Source organism: Mastomys coucha, unplaced genomic scaffold (assembly GCF_008632895.1).
Source record: "Mastomys coucha isolate ucsf_1 unplaced genomic scaffold, UCSF_Mcou_1 pScaffold16, whole genome shotgun sequence".
In the NCBI taxonomy this organism is placed as follows: Eukaryota; Metazoa; Chordata; class Mammalia; order Rodentia; family Muridae; genus Mastomys; species Mastomys coucha.
In genome coordinates, this window is record NW_022196898.1 from 46,044,269 (window position 1) to 46,061,278 (window position 17,010).

The following is a 17,010-nucleotide window of genomic DNA, read 5'->3' on the forward strand; positions in this document are numbered from 1 at the left end:
CTCCTCTTATTCTTTTTCTTCTTCTTAATAACCCATGATACCAATTAGTACTTCCTATATCACAAGAGTATAGGGATATTGACTGGAACAGAGCAACCTACCATGGGCCACACCCCTAAAGAAAACTGGCTCCCCTCCTTCTGCAGCCATCAACTACAAACAGCTTCCCACTTACGGGTGAGGCATCAGAAGCCTTTTCTCTACCCATTTGGGAATGTTGACTGGCTTGACCTTATGCAGGGAACCATCCGGCTGGGAGTTCATGAGCACAAAGACCATGTCCAGGAGATGCTATTTTGCAGCAGCCCACCTGATTTCTGAATCTTACAGTCTTTCTTCCCTCTCTTCTGTAATGTTCCCTGAACTTTGGATATGTGTGTTATATAGATGCAGTTTCATCTATGCATTGGGTGTATGTGTGTGATATAGATGTAGTCTCATCTATACATTGTGTGTGTGTGTGATATAAATGTAGTCTCATCTATGCATTGGGTATGTGTGTGTTATATAGATGTAGTCTCATCTATGCATTGGGTGTGTGTGTGTTATATAGATGTAGTCTCATCTATGCATTGGGTGTATGTATGTGATATAGATCTGGCCTCATCTATGCATTGGGTATGTGTGTGTGATGTAGATGTAGTCTCATCTATGCATTGAATGTGTGTGTGTGTGATATAGGCATGGTCTCATCTATGCCTTGAGTGCCTGTGCAACAGTGACACAAATGTTATCAGAGTGACCACATCTTTCTAATTGGATCTAGGCCAGCTCTATAGAAGGGAATTAATGCCTGATATTGTAAACCCGCCCAAGGACAAATGGGTGGGTAGGTCATAGGCTCTAGAGGACAAACTGACAAACTACTGTTAACTTTGCTAAGTAGACACAGTATCAAACTGCCTTCTAAATATCTATCCTTATACTCATGGGTTAGTAAAGCCCACCCCTGACCAGAGAAGCTTGTTCCCCCAGTGGATAGCGATCAATATAGAGATTAACTACTGGTCAGAGTACAGAGAATAATTAACTATGGCAGGTCTCCATGAAAATTGCCTTAAATTATAGTGCTCAGAAAAATGCTCAACTGCTATTACTTTGACTGCTTCTCCTGTTTTGTGACGCGTATAAGGAAATACTGCATATTATATAGAAAAGACACGTATAGGTGAACTTGGTCAAATTACTGAGGGAGGGAATGCTCAGAAATTTGAGTCAAAGGTATGGGTGTCAGGCAAATGCCTGCAATCCCAGAACTATGGTGGCTGAGGTAGAGGGACTGCAGAATTCAAGGCCAGCCTGGGCTACATAGGTACTTCACATGCACACGCATATGCTCACTCGAAGGTATGCAGCACACGAAAGCTGAACCAATGTAGTAGCTTGGGAGCCCTGGGGGCGAGTCCACTGGTTTAACCTCCTGACTACACCTAGAAGCATCTTCCCTCACAGTTCTGCCTTCATGATTTGAGCTGTGTCTGCTCTCCCTTTGGCAGAACTTCTTACTTCTGCTCCCGTATCTGGATTCCACCTATCTTTGAATTCTACCAAAGGTCCCTGTTTGTGAAGAGTGCATGAGGCACATTTCTAGTTGCATAAGGTGGACAGGGGTGAGATTAGACTATCACGTAGGAGCTTTACCAGAAATACAGAATACAACGCTGACGTGGCTTTTCTCCCCCACCGGCAGCCACTCTGCCCAAGAACTGGCTGGCTCCAGGATTGGAGCCTTCTCCTACGGCTCAGGCTTAGCAGCAAGTTTCTTTTCATTTCGAGTGTCCAAAGATGCTTCCCCAGGTGAGTCTCCTCTCATATCAGGTACTCCTGAACAAGGGTCATTTGGTGAAAGAAGCTACCTTGTGCTTCATCTTGGCTGAGGTAGCTGCCTTGACAGAACTAAATTGTGAATACGAGCAAAGAAAACCCCTGCATTGTGGGGCCAGGGTACGGCAGAACCAGGAGAAGCTGGTACAGAGCAAGAGTGGGATCAAGTTGTGTCCAACCCCAGAAACCTTGCTTCAAGAGCGGTAGGAGTGAGGACCACTCCCTTCCCTGACCCAGGCCTGCATGTCCCTGCATGTCCCAGAGCACATAGTCCTGAGCCCCCACCTTTCCCCCACCAGAGGAGGTCACGTAGTTGCTGCTGGGTTAAACTCCCCTTCTCCTTATAAAGTCATGTCTAGCAAGCAGCTGGAATTCCTCTTCATGCAAATAAGGCATTCCTAGCACCTTAGCCCTGGCCAATGATGTACCGAAAAACCTCTACGCATGCCCCCAAAGGTTTAAATAGCTTTTGTTCCCCCCCTCGTTAAACAAACTGTTCAGCGAAGCCTGCCTCCTTTCTTAAAGCACTTACCCATCACCTGAGGTCTCCATTACCCACTGCCTTCCTGCCTTCCACTTTCTCCTCTCGGGATCCGCTGGCCATAGGGAAGGGTGGGGGAAAGCAGAGCCCAAATGCCACTGCATGAGGTGTGAACACTTCCTCAGCTGTGGCAAAGGTAGACAGATACAAAGAAATCAGTTAGAAGAGGTCAGAGGTCATAGTCTGGCTCAGCTGCCTAAAGAGAAGCTGATGGATCTGAGCTATCCAGTAAGTACCTGTTGACTGTTGTAATGACTACTATGATCTAAGGACCACGTGGGGTCAGCCTCCAGACCCCGACTGCCTATTAACCCCAGTGATAATGACCACAGGAAGGCGTAACGATCTTGCTTTTGCCTCCCAGGATCCCCTCTGGAGAAGCTGGTGTCTAGTGTGTCAGATCTGCCCAAACGTCTAGACTCCCGGAGACGCATGTCCCCTGAAGAATTCACAGAAATAATGAATCAGAGAGAGCAATTTTACCACAAGGGTAAGAAAAGGAGGGGACAGGAAGAGAGAAGAAAGCAATTTACCCTGGACTTCATGCCTGTACCTTGGAGCCAGGGGCTCATCAGACAACCAGAATGTAATGGGCCAGGGTCACAATTGTTGTGAGATGAGATTGAGAGAAATGCTTATGAGACAAGGGCTTGACCAACTGAGCTATCGCCATAGTCCCTCATACAGTACAAGTTCTAGCCGTCGGGCAGGCCTCAAGTACCAGACCCAAGATGCCAGCTCCTCTGGTCCTTCTATATGGTCCTGTACAGTATATTGCAGGTGATTTACAGTCCCAGGCGATGTAGCTGAAGTGCTTTACTTGAGTCTGTAGGCATTCTTATTACCTTGTTCTTCCGTGCACGCCCATATCCTTCTTTGGTAAGTGCTGCTTTTTTTTTTCTTGCCCCGCAGTGAACTTCTCTCCACCTGGAGACACAAGCAACCTCTTCCCAGGTACTTGGTACCTTGAACGAGTGGATGAGATGCATCGCAGGAAGTATGCCCGGTGTCCCGTCTAATGGAGGTGAGGGCGTTTGTAGGGTTGGGTTAGGGTTACAAAGGCCTGGTCACTTCCTCTGAGTAGCGGATGCAGTTCTGAGTCTTTAATCACATCAGATGAGGCCATAGCTTAGAAAGTGCTCATGGGGGCGTTGCAAACTATGAGCACTCCAGAGCCCAAGTGGGAGAGAGTCTCTGTCTTAGAGATCTGGACGGTGAAAGTCAGACTTCTTTGTGTCTTTAAGTCCCCTAGAAGCTTGAGGGAAGCTAAATCTGAACCCACAAGAGAAAGCAGGGCGGCAGAAACTGTGGCACATTGTTCCAAAACAATGAGCTTGGTGACAAAGACCAATAGTTTCGGGGCTGTGCACTTTGGAGCTGGGCAGAGATTCCTAAGGGTGCTGGGTGGTTTGAGGGCCTGGGTTGGAGGGAGCTTTAAGGTGGGCAGTGGCCATGTGACAGTTCTCCTGTCACAAAATTCCTCTTGGGGAGAGGCAGTGAAGCTTGGGAAATTAGTCAGGATGAGGGTAGGGAGAGAAGAAGAGAACTTGGGAGGGGAGGGGAGAAGGCATGGAAGGATTCCTTACAGCACTTCTTTAAGGAAAGTCAAGGGTTCAGAAGTGCAAGTTTGTAATTCCTGAATGCGGATGTCTGTTGTGGCACATCTGCCCAGTAGATAAGCACGAGGGAAGTGCAGGGAGCAATTTCTTTTACAGTCCCCAAATCTCAGTAGAGTCCCCATGCTAAATGAATGAGGAAGGTGAAAAAGGTATAGCCGAGACAGGGCAAGGAAAGGAAGGAGAGATGCCCACAAACAAAGGAGAGGCACAGGCCGAGTACAAGACGGGGTGCTAACCATGGTCCCCAGCCAATGGAACAGTCTCAGCTACCTGGCCCTCTTTGTGAGGATGCTCAAGTGCAGGAGCCAGTGTTAGGGATAAGGCAAAGCAATGAGAGTTGACCAGCCAAAAATGCGGGATGAGGGTGAGAGTCCAGGTCAGTGGGCTACCAAGGAGACTTGCTTGAAGTATGGTTCTTAGGGGTAGGTTAGGGGCAAAGCAGCGGGGCCTTTAAATCCATCGAGCTAGGTGAGTCACACGGTGCAGAGAGATAATAGCTCATACCTATATTCACAACAATTAGAAAGCTGGGGCAGGAGAATCACATTTGAGGCCAGCCTGGGTTACATAGTGAGTTCTAGACTAGCCAGGAGTACAGGAGACCTTGTCTTAACAAGAACAAATAAATAAACAAACCAACCAAACCAAACCAAACAAACAAAAAGCAGACAAGAGAAAAAAATTAGATTTTTGAAAGATGATTTCCAGTTTCAGCCCTTTGTTTCCTAAGAGCCGGACGGCATCACGCCAGAAAGCGGGAACAGGGCTCCTGAGCTGTTCTCATTGAATCGAGAGCACCAAGGCTGAAGGTGACATGGAGTGTTTAGTTTATGTCTATACAGTAGTCTATGGAGCCACTGTTCAGCAAGCCCACCCTGCTCTCTCATCACAAGCAGAGCATGTGACAGGGTCCTGCTTGCCTGTCTCCCTCCCAGCCTTGGCTTCTGTAACACTGGATAATAGGTTCCCTAGGCTTGGAGCTGGGCAGGCAGCGAGGGTACCAGGATCTCATAGAATGTGGGGTGTGTGTGTGTGTGTGTGTGTGTGTGTGCGCGTGCGCGTGCATGTGTGCTTGTGTGCATGTGCGTGTGCGTGTGTGTGTTATATGCATAGCTATGCCTCCTCCTGCAAGGAGTAAGACCTGGGGGCTGGGGAACCCCAGGGCAAGGGATGACTGAATCTGTTTCTCCTCTCTACAGATCCATGCAACAATTCCCCGGGAAAGAATGTGAGCAGAGCTGCTACCCAAACAGCGTCTGCTTAAAATTCCACCCACAGTCGTAATAGTGTGTGGATACTATACACAGTATACACAGTAATACACAGTAGCCCCATAGGATCTGCTCTATGGTGAAGGGCTTCCCTCTGTGAACCCTGGGTGACTCTCCCTGACAGAAATCAGCACCATAGGCTCACGCTGCTGTGGACCAGAGCTCCCCTGTGAAGAGTGAGATGAAAGAATGGGGAGTCGCTGACCTGCAGGGATGCGGCTCTTTCCCCATAGCCAGGCAGACCAGCCATTCGTTACAGCTTATTATCTGACTCTGGGCTACTATAGTTTATGCTCCTTTCTTAAAGTTTCTTGAGAATTTCTAAATTTTGTATCTTGTTCTAAAATAATATACAGCAATTAAAAACGAGAGAAGAAATGACTTGTATTTTCTAGAAGGCAAGACCTACTCAGAGGGCTGGACACTCACCTCACCAACCCATTAATTCTCCACAATTCTGGCCAGTTCTACCTAGGACTGTGGCAGATACAAGGCAAATAAAGACAGTGGCACAGAGCACCCCACTGCTTGCTTCTCTGTCCTACAGACATCATATCCAGACCGGGCCAATAGGTGCTCAGTAGATTGATGCTCCCCCACCCCAACCCCTTGGCATAGGTGGTCAGTACTCCCTAGACTAAATGTAAAGCAAAATCCATAAGGTTGGCCAGGTATGATCATGCACATCTGAAATCTCAGCACTTGGGAAACTGAGGCAGGGCTGAGTTCAAGGCCAACCTGGGTTATGCTAGGAGACCTTACCAAAACAAAAGGTGGTGGTAGTGGCACACACACCTTTAATCACAGCACTTGGAAGACAGAGACAAGCTGATACCTGTGAACTTGAGGCCAACCTGGGCTATAGAGCAAGTTCCAGGACAACCAAGGCTATAACGAGAAACTGTCCTGAAGAACAACAACAGAAACAACAAACCCAAAAGGGATGAGGCAGAAGTAGAATACTCTCTATTTCAGGTAAAGAGAACACAGCTTTTCCAGGGTCCTCATAAAACAGCAATGGTTTAGGAACATGAGAGTTGAACACAAGAAAAGGGGAGGAAGGAGGGCAGGGGACGGATAGGAAGGACAAGGGGTTCTGGTCCTTCTTTTAGAAAAAGCTCTGGAAAGAGGTTCTGTTGAACCTTCAGGGAAGACAGCTGGCTGAAGAGCCTCAGACACACACATGAAACGAGGTGACAGCCATGTCCCACCTCCACTAGTAGACCCGAGCAAGGCCCAGGTTGAGCAGCTAATCCAGCGCCAACCCCTCCTCAGCATGCACATGTGCATGAGGCCCTGGATCTTTCCAGAATTTCTTGCAGGACCATGCTCCCTTCTTAGGTCACTGCAGTGGTGTCTGTCTTCATGAAAGAGAAGCCAGTGTTCCCCTGGCTCAAGACAGGGACACAGAACCCGTGAAGAACTCTCTGCAGGGTCTTGGTAGGACCCTTCTTTGTGTCCCATTGTTGGGCCCTGGTCTTGCTCTACCAGGAGTCATGGATTCAACTAGAGATGATCTCAAAATAACACTATGGTGCTGGGAAGATGCTCAGTGAGTTAAGGAAGGCACCTGCTACTGATCTTGACAACCTGAGTTCCACCCCTGGGACCCACATGATAAGAGAGAACCAGTGCCTGCAAGTGTCCTCTTGTTACCAAACTTGGGGTCACCGTTCATACTATAAGAAATCAAGTTCAGCCGCTTGTGCACTTTGGCATGAATATGTTCTATCCCTCAATAAAATGCATTTTAAAATTGTGTCAAGGTGCTGGTCAAGTGAATGATTGCTGTGAACTCACAGAAGCTGAGGGGTCAACCTCAGCTTACAAGCAGAACACACTGGCCACCATTATCCACCCACTCCACACCATCACACACACACACACACACACACACACACACACACACACACACACACATACACACACACACACACAGGTCGCTTGTTCTTTTCCTCATCAACCTTTATATAAGGCCTGAGGAGGTCCTCCTTTAGCCACTCTGGGATACTCTTCATTCAAACTGACTGTCCAGGAGTTAGCATTTAAGGCCAGTTCTATAATGCCATTCCAACATTGTCCTGACTCACAGTCTATATACCTGAGAGTGAAATTCCACTCTAAAATTTACAGGGAATGGATGCCACAAGGTAGACTATTACAAATGACACTGATTGAGGGCAAACACCTTTCTTCACTTCACAAAGTCTACCCAAAGTGATTCCCCAGACACCAGCATCTTCTGCTCAAATGACTTCTTCCCTAGACCCAGGAGAATCTTTACAGTGTTTAGCCATGCCTACAAGACTGTGGGTGCCGAGTCTGGCATGGTTGCACAAGGAGAGGTGTTCCTGCCCCTGGAGCATCGCCAGGCCATAGATCCCATGACCAACAAGTGCTGATGGTCGCTGTTGCCCCACAGTTGATCTGCTGTCTTGACTGCTCTACTTTCAATCTTTCTTTCTGGGGAATATTCTTCTCCCTATTTCTCAGAGCTAATCACAGCCTAGTAAATGAGACAGATGCAGTTCTTGGGAATGAGGAAAGGAGGTGGTTATGAGACTGTGGAGCAAGAGGAACAGGCCCTCCACGTGGCCTTTAGGGCCATGGAAAGGATCTAGACAACATAACCACAAGGGCCATAAAAGCCTGCATGGTCCTTCATAGACATAGCTCATTGCCAGACTTGGCCTTGAATTTGGAGTCTTGAGGAGACACATGTACCCTCTGGTTCAATGACTGCTGTACTGATTATCCAGGATGAACTTGGGGACATAAAGGATAGAGAGTTAGAGTGATCTCAGGAGGAAAGGCATGGATACAAAAGATAGGAATTTGTATATGATTTAGGAGTAAATAGTATTAGAAAGAGAGTACATGAGGCTATGGAATTGCTGGGAGAAGGAAATGAAGATTAGAGAATTAAAAGATGATGTAGAAGCATGTAGAAAGTCAGTACTCTGTTTTTCTAGCTGATTGAAGAACTGGAGATAACAGTGCCTGGAGAGCTAACTGTTTTATTTACATAGATTCAAAACTTTGTAAGGAATCATTTTAAATTTTGTAGTTTGTTATTTTTCTATTCTTACGTGGAAGCAGTTACTAAAGACTGCTTGTCTTCTGTACAGAAAACTGGAAGGGCTCTGCCCAGCTACCTGTGAAGAACGGGCTGTGTGGACCCATAAGGAAACGTGCTGTTGCTTTGTGCTCCATTCTGCTCTTAGGACTGGGGACGGGGACTATTGATCCAGACTCATAGAGTTTATGTAAATCTAAGAATTCTTGATAATCATTAACAATGATCAAAGCCCGGATGGTGTAGCCTTAGTAAATAAAAGACTATGTTTGGTCTCTCTAGTTATTAAGATTAAGCTTAAGCTGAAGTTGAAGAATAAAGAATACCGAGACCCGTCAGGGAACAGAGAGAGTATGTGAGCTAGCAGTTTGCATCTGCTCTGACTCCGAGTCATTCTTGAATCAGTGCCGTCCCCATTCCCACCTTTCTCAGGACCCTCCTCACGCTGAGGCTGGACCTCGGCAGGTGCAGGTGTCCACTTTGAATTCTTTGAAAGCAAGTCATTATTCATTCATAAAAACTAATTCTAGATCAAGTGCAGCTAACTGGAGAGCATTCCTTAGAGTGGGTGGTACCTTAGGTTTGACATCTTCCAATGTTGGGGGGAGGGGTCCAGTCAATTTTGCTTTTTCGGTTTGTGGGAGGTTATATGATTGGCCAAGGGCTACTACTGCAAAGAAACGCCCCCATACTCTCCCGTATGACCCTAGACTGTGAAAGCATTTCCAAGTCAGGGCAGTGTGGAGCTTCTAGAATTGTCCTGAGCACCTTAGCATGCACTGTGCTTTGTGGGAAAATGGAAGTCACTTTTTACCTGAATGTTTAACAATACACATCATGCACCCTGGCCTGTTTTCCAACTATAGGTGTGACCTCAGCAGAGGTCACATGAGCACAATGCAACTTCTTTCCCAGATGAAAATGGGTGGTGCATTATCAGGATCCCCAGCAAGCAGATGCTGGACCTCATTGGAGAGTATGCAGGGGGCTTGCCTGCTCGCTCTGAGAAGCCAGTGTGCTCACACATTCTATTTACACTGCCACCCTCTTATTTACAATGCAAGGCCTTGTCATGTAGCCTTGCCCCAAAAGCTCTCCCTGATTGGCGATGTCTAGAGTCAATAGCTGGGCAGAAGAGATTGGTGGGGTCTTGGGTTCCTGGGCTTGGGGCCAGAGGGGACCACGAGGAGAGAAGGGAAAAGGTGGGGAGTAGGAAGATGTCACGGGTTAAAGGCCAAGAAAGTATGGCCATGAGGGCTGGCCAATTGGAGTTAAGAGAAGCCCAGATGAAACATAGTAATAACTCAGAGTTATCGACAGGAAAGTAGATTCTAATAGTATTGAGATTAGATAATCTGCCCAGTTCTAGTGCTGATATAGGATTATTGTAAATAATAAAAGTTGTGTCTTTTATCTGGGAACTGAATGCTTCAAGGCAGGGTAGAAACCCTCAATCAAGTGTAGATATTTTCAACAATCCCTCTTATGGAAGAGCCAGCATCGCTCAAGGACAGACCACTGTGTTCCAGGTCAGACCCTCTGCTCTGGCTAGGCCTATTGCTTTCAAGGTCTGCTACAGCAAGGCCAGGATCAGCTGAGACGGCAGCAGGCCTTTGCTGGGGTTCAGTGCTTGCAAGAAGTGGACGCTGTGGCTTGACGCAGCAGGCAAGCTGGAAGTGAAATTGTCCCTACTCCTGGGGGCCAAAAGCTCTCAACCATTGGCCGTTCAGATGGAGTTCATTCTGCCACCTTCGGTGGAAGTCGTGTAAAACACTGTCCAACTCACGCTAAGCTTGCAGTGCGCAGCTGCCAAGTCAACATTGTTCCTCACTTTGCAAAGTCTGTCCAAAGTGACTGACTTCTTAGGAACATCAATATCCGTCGTCTGCTCGAATTACTTCCTCCCCAGACCCAGAGCCTCTACACTGCTGCAGCATATGCCCTGCGTATTTAGCCACATCCAGAAGACTTCTGGTAGAGGAAGGCCATCTTTGAATTCTCTGAATGCAAAGCACCAGCCAGGGTCCGGCCTACACTGTGCCAGGCTTTACTCTTAAGTGTGCACTCCTAACAGGAAAGAGTTCTGAAATACTAGCGGCGTTTCTGTGGAAACTCCTCTAGATAACCTTAGAACAGAAGGGAGGGGCTATCTTCAGGGCCCCCCACAAGCTGAGGTATTCTAACCCCAACCTTCCTCTACATACCCTGCTGGTCAGCTGCCAAAACCTAGAGGCAGCCCGTGGGCGCCCTCTGCTGGCTTTTCAGGATAATAACCACACAGACACCAGGTGGAGTTAAGATTCTTTACTAGATATTAGTTCAGGCAGATGCCCTGGTTCTGCTATCCCCTCTCCCTATAGGTCACAGTGAGCGGGGGTGGGGGGAGTGGGGGAGGGTTCTTCAGAAGAGCCTGAGGCGCTGGGACCGCTGAGCTCCAGGGTCAGAAGCAGAACTGGAAAGCCTCGGATACATGCTGCTTCCATGCTTCCAGGCTGGGCAGCAGGGAGGAGAGGCCCATGACGTGCCAGGTCTCTCCATCAGATACCTTGGAGGTTTGGTAGGACAGCAGCTGTACACCCGCCTCTGCCAGGAGGCCTGGAAGGAGAGGAAAGCCCTGGTTAGCATGGTGCTTGAGGAAAGGGGTGAGAGGGCAGGGTCCGGAGCACGGAGAAGTCAGGCTTCCATGGAGGAGGGAGGGGCCGGAGGGGGATGGAGCTTAAATGGCAAGACAGGTGACTTTCCTCCGTTACAGACTCTCCTCAGTGCCATCAGTGAGCATCAGGTGAGGTGGAGAGAGGAAAGCACGAAAAGCAGAGAACCTCCCTCTGGGCAGCGAACAAAGATGGCGGGATAAGACGCCCCCCTCTCCCCCCCCCCCCCGCCAAAGTCTGGGGACACACCCTCTGCCAAGACCCAGAACCCTCAGCAGCCCAGGCCCCAGGGGAGACTGGGACCACACCCCAGAAGAGGTGCTCTGACACACTGCTGTGGCTAAGCTGGCCACTAGGACCTATAGGAAGTCCATGAAGGAAGCTCCATGAAGGGGATACAGTGTGCGGGGAAAGGCTGAGGATAATGGGAACTCTGCCCACCTCTGCCCATGCTGCTGTGATCTCAGCTAAGCCTCTTTCCCTGCCTCAGTCATTTCTTCCTAATGTTGTAGAAACAGTTCAGAAACCCTCTGTGAGGAATATATAGACATGCCTGAGGCAGAAAAAGGCCCAAAGGAAGCATCTCACCAAGGCCCAATTCCAGGGAAGACATCCCCAGCCTCCGCTCCCGCCCCAACCCCCTGCATTTCTACTTCAGAAGCCTTCTCACCAATCATAGTGGGCAGCATTACAGGGTCGGAGGGCTGAGCCCGGAACATGAGCAGCGGTTGGCCCCTGCGTAGTGGCACCTCTGGCCTAAAGACAGCTCCGTTGAGCACCTGCAGCATTGGTGTGGTGCCCTGGACCAAGCCCACAGCTTGGTAAGGAGCACCTGCCAGGGCCACAGTCAGGAGACATTCCCCACTGCCCTGCTCCCCTGGGACCCCAGGGCTGTGGGATGTGGTGACCTGCAGAGAGAAGGCAGAGACACAACTGAACTCTCTCTCCCTTCAGCCTAGTCACCTGTGTGTGTGTGTGTGTGTGTGTGTGTGTGCGTGTGTGTGTGTGTGTGTGTGTGCGTGTGTGTGTGTGTGTGTGTGTGATCTAGCCTGGTTCACCAGTTCAGTGATTTGGGGCTAGGGACAAATGGCATGAGCATTATGCCCCCAGACATTAGCTTCTTGGGACAGTCAATATGCCCCATAAGGGAGGACACCCCCCCATTCAGAACATTTTTGCACTATTCATACAATATGTTTATGAGTATAAGCTCACTCCGAAATGCCCAGACATATGCTCTTTCCCTTTCCAGATGAAGGGATTAAGACTAGCACATCAGTAGGCAGGGAGGATGGCAAGAAGCAAACCCGAGTGAATGGAGCGAGGCTCGGGTCACATGCCTATAATCCTGGCACTGGGGGAGTTAGTAGCAGGAGGACTGGGAGTGCAAGGACAACCTGGGTTCTGTGAGAATGTCTCAAAAAAAAATTAAAAAAAAGAGGGGTGGCAGAGCAGTGCTCAGAGCAAAGATGGGGGGCGCACATTGAGGCCAGCCTCTTTCACCAGTAGCTTAGCGTTCACCAAGTTCACGTCTGCCTGCTTCGATGCTTCTCTCAGAAGGCCAACAATGACTGCAGGGCTCAGGCAGGTCCCGGCATTCTTCAGAGATGTTCCTGGGGACACAGAGAGCTGCCCTGAAGATCTTTGTTCACTGGGTACCACAGGAGGGGGCAGGGAGCCACGGGCACTTAACTCTCAGTGACTAGGCCCTTGTTGCCCTGGGAACCCCAACTGCACGCTGCACTGGGCACTGTGGCTGCTTTCAAGTGCTGAGAGCCAGCTGGGACAGATCTGGGTCCAGGCCCAGAAACCTAGGAAGCTTTAACCAATTGGAGAAACTCCCCTCCAAAACGCAGACCAACTCAACTGGCCACCATGGCCTGCCTGTCTTCCTGGAAGATACTTGGGAAACTGTGTGATGCCACGAGTGGCCGGAACTCAAGACCCCTGCAAACACGCAGATAGGTTTCCACTGAAGTAACTGCATGCCCACAGCCCCCCTGGCATGCTTCCTCAGGGCCTGGATACTCAGGCCAGTGGACATGGCAGCCCCTGGCTCTGCCTGTCTCTGGTAATGCCAGTGTTTGGGCTTTACCTGTCCTGTCCAACTTCACATTTTCTCCCCATGTGTCGGATGCCAAACAGGCGATGGGGGGTGGGGTTGGGAGTAGGGGGTGGAGAGATAGCTCTGTATAGGATGAAGGGACCACCTGACCCCATCTGCAGAATTGTAGACCCAATACCAAGAAAGCAGAGTTGCATGTAACTACAGGTCAGAATCAGACCCAAACAATTTTGCTGGCTAATTTAGATTCTCTCTACATATTCCATCTCTTGCATGGGAAATATGTGTATGCTAAAAACATTGCATAAATGTTATCTCTGACAATTAAATAAGTTTTCCCAGGGAACTTGTATTCCACTTATACACTTCCTTTGTCCACCTCCATAGTGGGTGAGCTACACCCAGAGCAGGACCCAAGCCCCCTGAATCTGCCACTAGATTTGCAGTGAGCATTGGATACACCCAGCAGAGATAAGTCCACATCCCACTTCCCTGTCTCTAGGCAGTGCCTCTGGCTCATCCTGTGGACCTGACCAGACCTAGGCTCACCTTGTGTAACCACCTGGATGGTCCCTTTCGGGGAGCCAGCCCAGGCATGCATCAACGTGCCCAATGCTTCTGCCAGACCAATCCAAGGTTTGGTGTGTGGAGAGAAGGCACTAGTAAGGGCCTGAGCGTTTACCTGCAGAAAGAGGAGGAGTAAATCAGGGCACACCTGCTCGAATGAACAACTGAAACAGTGTTGTGTGGCCAAGAATCAGCTCGGCATGAAGAGGCAACTAAGGTGGTGGATGATGATGTCCACCAACCATCAGGCAGGGAACAGGGCCTTGTCCCTGTAGGTGAGAAGTACTGCACAGCCCAATGGGGATGCAGAAAGCTTCAACCATGCTACACGGCCAGAACAGGCGTAAGAAGCCTGGCTTCCTTCACTGAGCAGCATTGGTACTGGTACCCCCTCGGGGAGGTTGGCTTCTCGTGTGATAGAGAGGGGTCTGGACAGCATAGTAAAACATGGGAGTCACAGAAGGCGGGGAGGCAGAGTGGCACTTCTCGGGGATGGTGATCTAATTTGGCTTTTTCTGATTTGGTTTTGAGACGGGGCGGGGGTGGGGAGTGGGTCTCACTCCATAGTCTAGCCTAGCAAAACTAGCTTTACCTAACTCCTGAGTGCTAGGATTATAAGAGTGAGAGTGAGCCACCACATCTGGCTCATTTTACTTTCTATTTCAACTATTTTAAATGACTGTTCACATTTGTCACTGAACACTATGCTCAAGTTACCATGACTTATAAACCCATCCAGGCAGGCCTGAATATACTATATTATGCTTCAAACATCCACCAATGCCAAGATGCTGAGGCATGCTGGGAAATTGAGTATCCAGGGCCAAGAAGAATGGCCCTGTATATCCCAAGTATAGAGTCTCAAGGCACATACCTCCCTCCCCCTTCCGGGGACCTCTAATAACAGAGCTTCTTTGTTCTGAGGTAAAATTCTTACTCCTTTTTGTGTTTGCAGATGCTCTGGCTCCAAGTCAGGTGTTAACAATTTCTTTGAGGCTACTTAGAAAGAATCCATCCAAAAAGGATTTACTTAGGAACCTGGGTTTTAAATCTGGGTATGGTGGCTCCTGCATGTGATTTCGAGCAGTAAGGAGGCCAAGGCAGGAGGTTCTGTCTGTGTCTCAGGCCAGCTGTAGAATCAGAGTAAAACCCTGTCTCTAAATACAAGCCCAACCCCTGCCCCAATGGCAAACAAACAAGAACTTGGGCTTGATGAAGAAATTCAAATAAGCTGCTATGCGATGAGAGAAACAAAACAAAAAAACAACAATGCTGGGGCTGGTGAGATGGCTCAGCGGGTAAGAGCACTGACTGCTCTTTCAGAGGTCCTGAGTTCAAATCCCAGCAACCACATGGTGGCTCACAACCATCCGGAATGAAATCCCAGCAACCACATGGTGGCTCACAACCATCCGGAATGAGAACTGACGCCCTCTTCTGGCATGTCTGAAGACAGCTACAATGTACTTATGTATAATAAGTAAATCTTTGGGCCAGAGCAATGGGGGCTGACCGGAGAGAGCAGGGTTGACCAGAGTGAGCAGAGGTCCTGAATTCAATTCCCAGCCACCACATGATGGCTTACAACCATCTGTACAGCTACAGTGTACTCAAATACATAAAATTAAATAAATTTTTTTAAAAAAAAACCCAATGCTTCTATTATTGCTTTCAGATATCACTAGACAAGCCTTTAGTGCTACTTTTAAAAGCTACAGGAGACAAAGGAAGGAAAAGCAGAGGACTAGGAGGTGGACTCAGAGCAGATGTGCTTAGCTTAGAAACTGCAGCACATCTCACTTTTGTCCAGTATGTGGGGCCCACACAGCCCAGTCTGGGGATGCGCTAGCTGACTGTGGGTCCATGAAATAAAAGGATGCACAGTAGTCCATCTTGGAAATAAATCGGAAGATGCCCTGGCAGAGTCCTGTGCCTCTGGAAACCAGCCTTGTCCTAATGCTCTTGCTCAGAGAACTGGAGAAGATGCAAGAATGATTAGGGAGAGATGTCCTCCTGTAACAAAAACATCTCTTTCCAAAGGCTATTAGTAGCTTGGGGTGGTTCGCTCGATTTGCTAACGTTTATTGTGACCTAGAAATTTCATATTTTATGTAAGATGGTAACACTCTGTCTTTGCACTCTACCGAGTTTTCGTGAAGAAGTCATGGGAATCTCACCATCACCCCAGGGCAGGTGGCTACCTCACAGGTTTCCCAGGGAGGGTGTAGAAGCCTGCCTTTGAAAAAGCTCTATCAGGTTACCCAAAATGGGGGACGTTCATTATCAGGGTTCATTACCGATACAGGAGAGGGGCTGTTTCATTTAGGCTTCCATTCTCTGGTTGGACAACTCAGCTAGGAGTCCCATCAAGGTCTCCTGCCCAAAAACTCACTGGGAGGACAGATGAACAGGAAAATGTGGTCTGGTCTCAAGGAGCCAACACAGTGTGCAGAGGAGAGAGAGGACAGACAGGTCAATGCCATACGGTCACCACAGGCTCTGCAGGCTCTCATACCACATGTGGCCCTCAAAGAGGCCCCTCATTACCACAGACCAAAAGGTATCCTAACTGTCCTAAGACAGAGAACTGAGCTATCTAAATGGAAGAAGGAGGGCTGACTGAACCCGACCAGTGACTATTTCCAAGCTGTGAGTCGGATCCACTGAATTTTGCAGAGTACTTGCTTGGTGGTCATTCACATAGGCTGCAGAGAAACTTAAAAGACGGCTTTTCTGACTTCAGTGAACTTACAATTCAGCTTTAACAAGATAATAGACCCATCATATTGTATAAGATGTGGACAGTGAGTGTGACAGGGCACACCTTTAATCCCAGCACTCTGGAGGTAGAGGGATTTGGGTCTGACGCCAGGGCTACATAGTGAGACCCTGCCTCAGAACAAACAAACAAAAAAACCCAAACCAAACCAAACCAAAAGTAATCAACACAATCATGGGTAGCAAAAAACTGAGGCAGAGCTGCAAGGGTTCAGAAAGCATTGAAGGAGGTAGCAAGCCCCTAGGAAGGACTGGGGCCGGAATGTGAGGGAATCTGGTATTCCCCAGACTAAGTAAGGGGGCAACTAACAGGGGAAGGTTCACCGAGAAAGTGGGGTGAGTTCTGACTGAGGACATGATGCAAAGAATGTCTAGTACACACCCGCCTCCCCCACCCCTACACACACACACACACACACACACACACACACACACACACACACGGCCTCACTCTATCACCCTAGCAACACCTCCCCATTCCCAAAGCATGTGGACAACAAAGGAGCCTTTTCTTTCTGGTGGCTGAGCCCAGGAAGGGTCACAATCTCTGCAGCAAGGCTACACTAGAACAGCTCAGAGCCAGACTCCCAGCAAGGCTACACTGGAACAGCTCAGAGC

At 48.7% G+C, this 17,010-nt stretch overlaps 2 protein-coding genes across 2 annotated transcripts in view; one reads left to right on the top strand and one right to left on the bottom strand.

The window, feature by feature from the left end:
- Hmgcs2 (3-hydroxy-3-methylglutaryl-CoA synthase 2) overlaps positions 1-7,006 on the top strand; it is a 29,347-nt gene extending 22,341 nt beyond the window's left edge. Inside the window, exons 7-10 of the mRNA XM_031374959.1 lie at positions 1,691-1,797; positions 2,730-2,855; positions 3,278-3,389; positions 5,184-7,006. Coding sequence (XP_031230819.1) covers positions 1,691-1,797; positions 2,730-2,855; positions 3,278-3,384 — 340 coding nt within the window. The 3' untranslated portion in view covers positions 3,385-3,389; positions 5,184-7,006. The remainder of the gene's footprint in view (positions 1-1,690; positions 1,798-2,729; positions 2,856-3,277; positions 3,390-5,183) is intronic.
- Positions 7,007-10,620: 3,614 nt separating this feature from the next.
- Positions 10,621-17,010, bottom strand: part of Phgdh (phosphoglycerate dehydrogenase) — a 30,802-nt gene continuing 24,412 nt past the window's right edge. Inside the window, exons 9-12 of the mRNA XM_031374960.1 lie at positions 13,597-13,729; positions 12,465-12,595; positions 11,653-11,890; positions 10,621-10,926 (exon numbers count right to left, since the gene is read on the bottom strand). Coding sequence (XP_031230820.1) covers positions 10,772-10,926; positions 11,653-11,890; positions 12,465-12,595; positions 13,597-13,729 — 657 coding nt within the window. The 3' untranslated portion in view covers positions 10,621-10,771. The remainder of the gene's footprint in view (positions 10,927-11,652; positions 11,891-12,464; positions 12,596-13,596; positions 13,730-17,010) is intronic.